Genomic DNA, 2,464 nt, shown 5'->3' on the forward strand with positions numbered 1-2,464 from the left:
TTTAAAAGGAGGAGAGAGAGGCTGCCAAATTTTGGGGCCAAAATTTTCCCACCAAAATTTTGGGCCTCCTCTTAAAAATTTCAAAATTCACCCAAATTTTTTCCCTCTTACTTAAATTTGCTGGCAAATAAAAGGGGGTATATAAACCACCTGCCAGACATTGTTACTTAGTACAAGCATTCATAACAAACATTCCAAATGTTTTTCCAAATTACAGCATTCAATGTTCACAAAAGTTAGAGCTTAATTTTCTACCTAAACCTAATTACTCTTACGTCATTAGCAGTGGATTAGCAGCAAATCAGCACAGCTCTTCAAAATTGGCCCACTTCATAAGCAGTCCTGCAATCTGGGAACTCAGATAAATTAGCAAAGGCAACATGGCAGAAAATTCAAGTGATGAATTTTTCAGCATTTACCAAATGCTCAATGATGAAAGCAGCATGGAACATAGTCAGACAAGCAGCATGGAAGGGGCTCAGTACCAGGACAACACTGGTCCAGATGATGAAGCAATCCAGCAACCAACAAGCAGAAAACAGCTCACAGTTTCCAAGAAAAGGGAAATTGTAGATGAGTATCTACTGAAGCTACAGGGGGGGGAAATACCAAGGGGTTTTGTTTCACAGACAGCCAGGAAATTCAATGTGCATAGGTGCACTATTCTCATATTATTCAAAGACATCAAAGCCCAAATGGAAGTGGGGAATGCCATAGATGTCAGAAGCAAGAAACTTGGAAAAACAGGACCAAAACCAACAGAGTACACAGATGAATTTTTGCAGTCTGCCCCACTATATAAAAGGACCACTGAGAGAAGCTATGGGGCTGCTCTTAACATTTCACATAAAACCATCCATAAATTAAAGAAAAAGGGGAGGCTGAGAAAACATACTAGCACCAATCATCCAGCATTAACATCCAACCACAAAATAGCAAGACTCCAATGGGTTTTAAGGCATCTGCTGCCTGCTACTCAAAATGAGGACCCATACTTTGTTGACATGCAGCAGGTAGTGCACATAGATGAGAAGTGGTTCTACTTGAACCCAGACACAAGAACATTCTACCTATTGCCAAATGAACCAAACCCCTACAGGTGCCAACAGTCCAAGAGGTTCAAGGTCAAAGGCATGTTCATGGCAGCCATAGGGAAGCCAATCTTTGACAACCAAGGAGGAGTCATACATGATGGGAAATATGGAATTTTCCCTTTTGTTTATGAAAGCACAGCAAAGAAAAAAAGCAAAAACAGAGAAGCCGGGGCAGTGGAAGTGAAGGCTACACAGAATGTTAACAAGGAGGCCATAAGGGAAATGCTTTTAACTAAAGTAATTCCAGCCATTAAAAGTAAATGGCCAGGCCATGTATCTAAGGATATATGGATTCAGTGGGATAATGCCAGACCACACCAAATTCCTAGGGGTGTTGAATTTCATGAAGCATGTCACTCAAATGGTTTCAACATACAGTTCATTTATCAACCAGCTCAATCCCCAGATTTAAATGTCTTAGATTTAGGGTTGTTTAATGTGATACAATCAATAAAATACCAATCATTTCCTAGAAATCTAAAGGAACTCATAGAGAAGGTAACAGAGTCTTATGAGTTGTTCAACCCAGTGTTGAACAAACGTTGTTGGATAACTTTACAATGTTGTATGGAAGAGATACTGAAGGACCAAGGGGGGAATAACTTCAGCCCACCACACAAAGGGAAGAAAAGACTAGAAAGACTGGGCATGCTACCTGAAGTGCTACAAGTGGACAGAGGTTTGGTTCAACAAACTGTTGAATACCTCAACACCATTTTCATTCCAACAGGTGAAGTGAATCAGGAAGACGAAGGCATGCAGGTGGATGCAGACTAAACAGAAGTGAATCAAAGTAGCAAGGACCAAGTCAGACTACCACACATAACCATTGAATGCAAGGTAGTTTATTTTGATTTTTATATGGGACTCTATGGTTAGGTGTATTTTGTTATCAAAACCATGTTTATTGTGAATGTAAGGCAGTCAAGACTACTATCCTTGAAAGATGTAAAAGCTTTTGATAAATTTTATAACTTCATTTGTGTCTTGTTTAAATCATTTCTATGTAGTGGTAAGTAAATGACATGAACTATGATGCACACACTCACAACTGAGTCCATCAGAGGGTTATGATATTTCACAGAAATTGCATAAGTGGTTACCTCAACAACAACTTACAATGGAAGTTGTTGGAGCAAGACCAACTTATGAATTTTATGCATCAAATGAGTCCCTTCATCATTTGGATCTCTCAACCACACAAACAATAGTTTGGGACTCCTACTACATTTGGGCACAGACAGCTCACAGGGGGACTCAAAGAGGGAGATACTGAAGTGCATGAATGCAACAACACTTCCAACAGAAGAAGCATCACCCACATAACAACAACACCATGCCCATCATAACACAAACCAGTGTACACACAA

The 2,464-nt window shown here is 39.7% G+C and overlaps 1 protein-coding gene across 1 annotated transcript; it reads left to right on the forward strand.

The window, feature by feature from the left end:
* Window positions 1-380: 380 nt before the first annotated feature.
* On the forward strand, window positions 381-1,871 carry LOC110716420. The gene has a single exon (XM_021895033.1). It carries the CDS (start codon window positions 381-383, stop codon window positions 1,869-1,871), a length of 1,491 nt encoding a protein of 496 aa, XP_021750725.1.
* Window positions 1,872-2,464: the final 593 nt, after the last annotated feature.

The sequence above is a fragment of the Chenopodium quinoa genome, unplaced genomic scaffold (assembly GCF_001683475.1).
Source record: "Chenopodium quinoa cultivar QQ74 unplaced genomic scaffold, ASM168347v1, whole genome shotgun sequence".
In the NCBI taxonomy this organism is placed as follows: domain Eukaryota; kingdom Viridiplantae; phylum Streptophyta; class Magnoliopsida; order Caryophyllales; family Amaranthaceae; genus Chenopodium; species Chenopodium quinoa.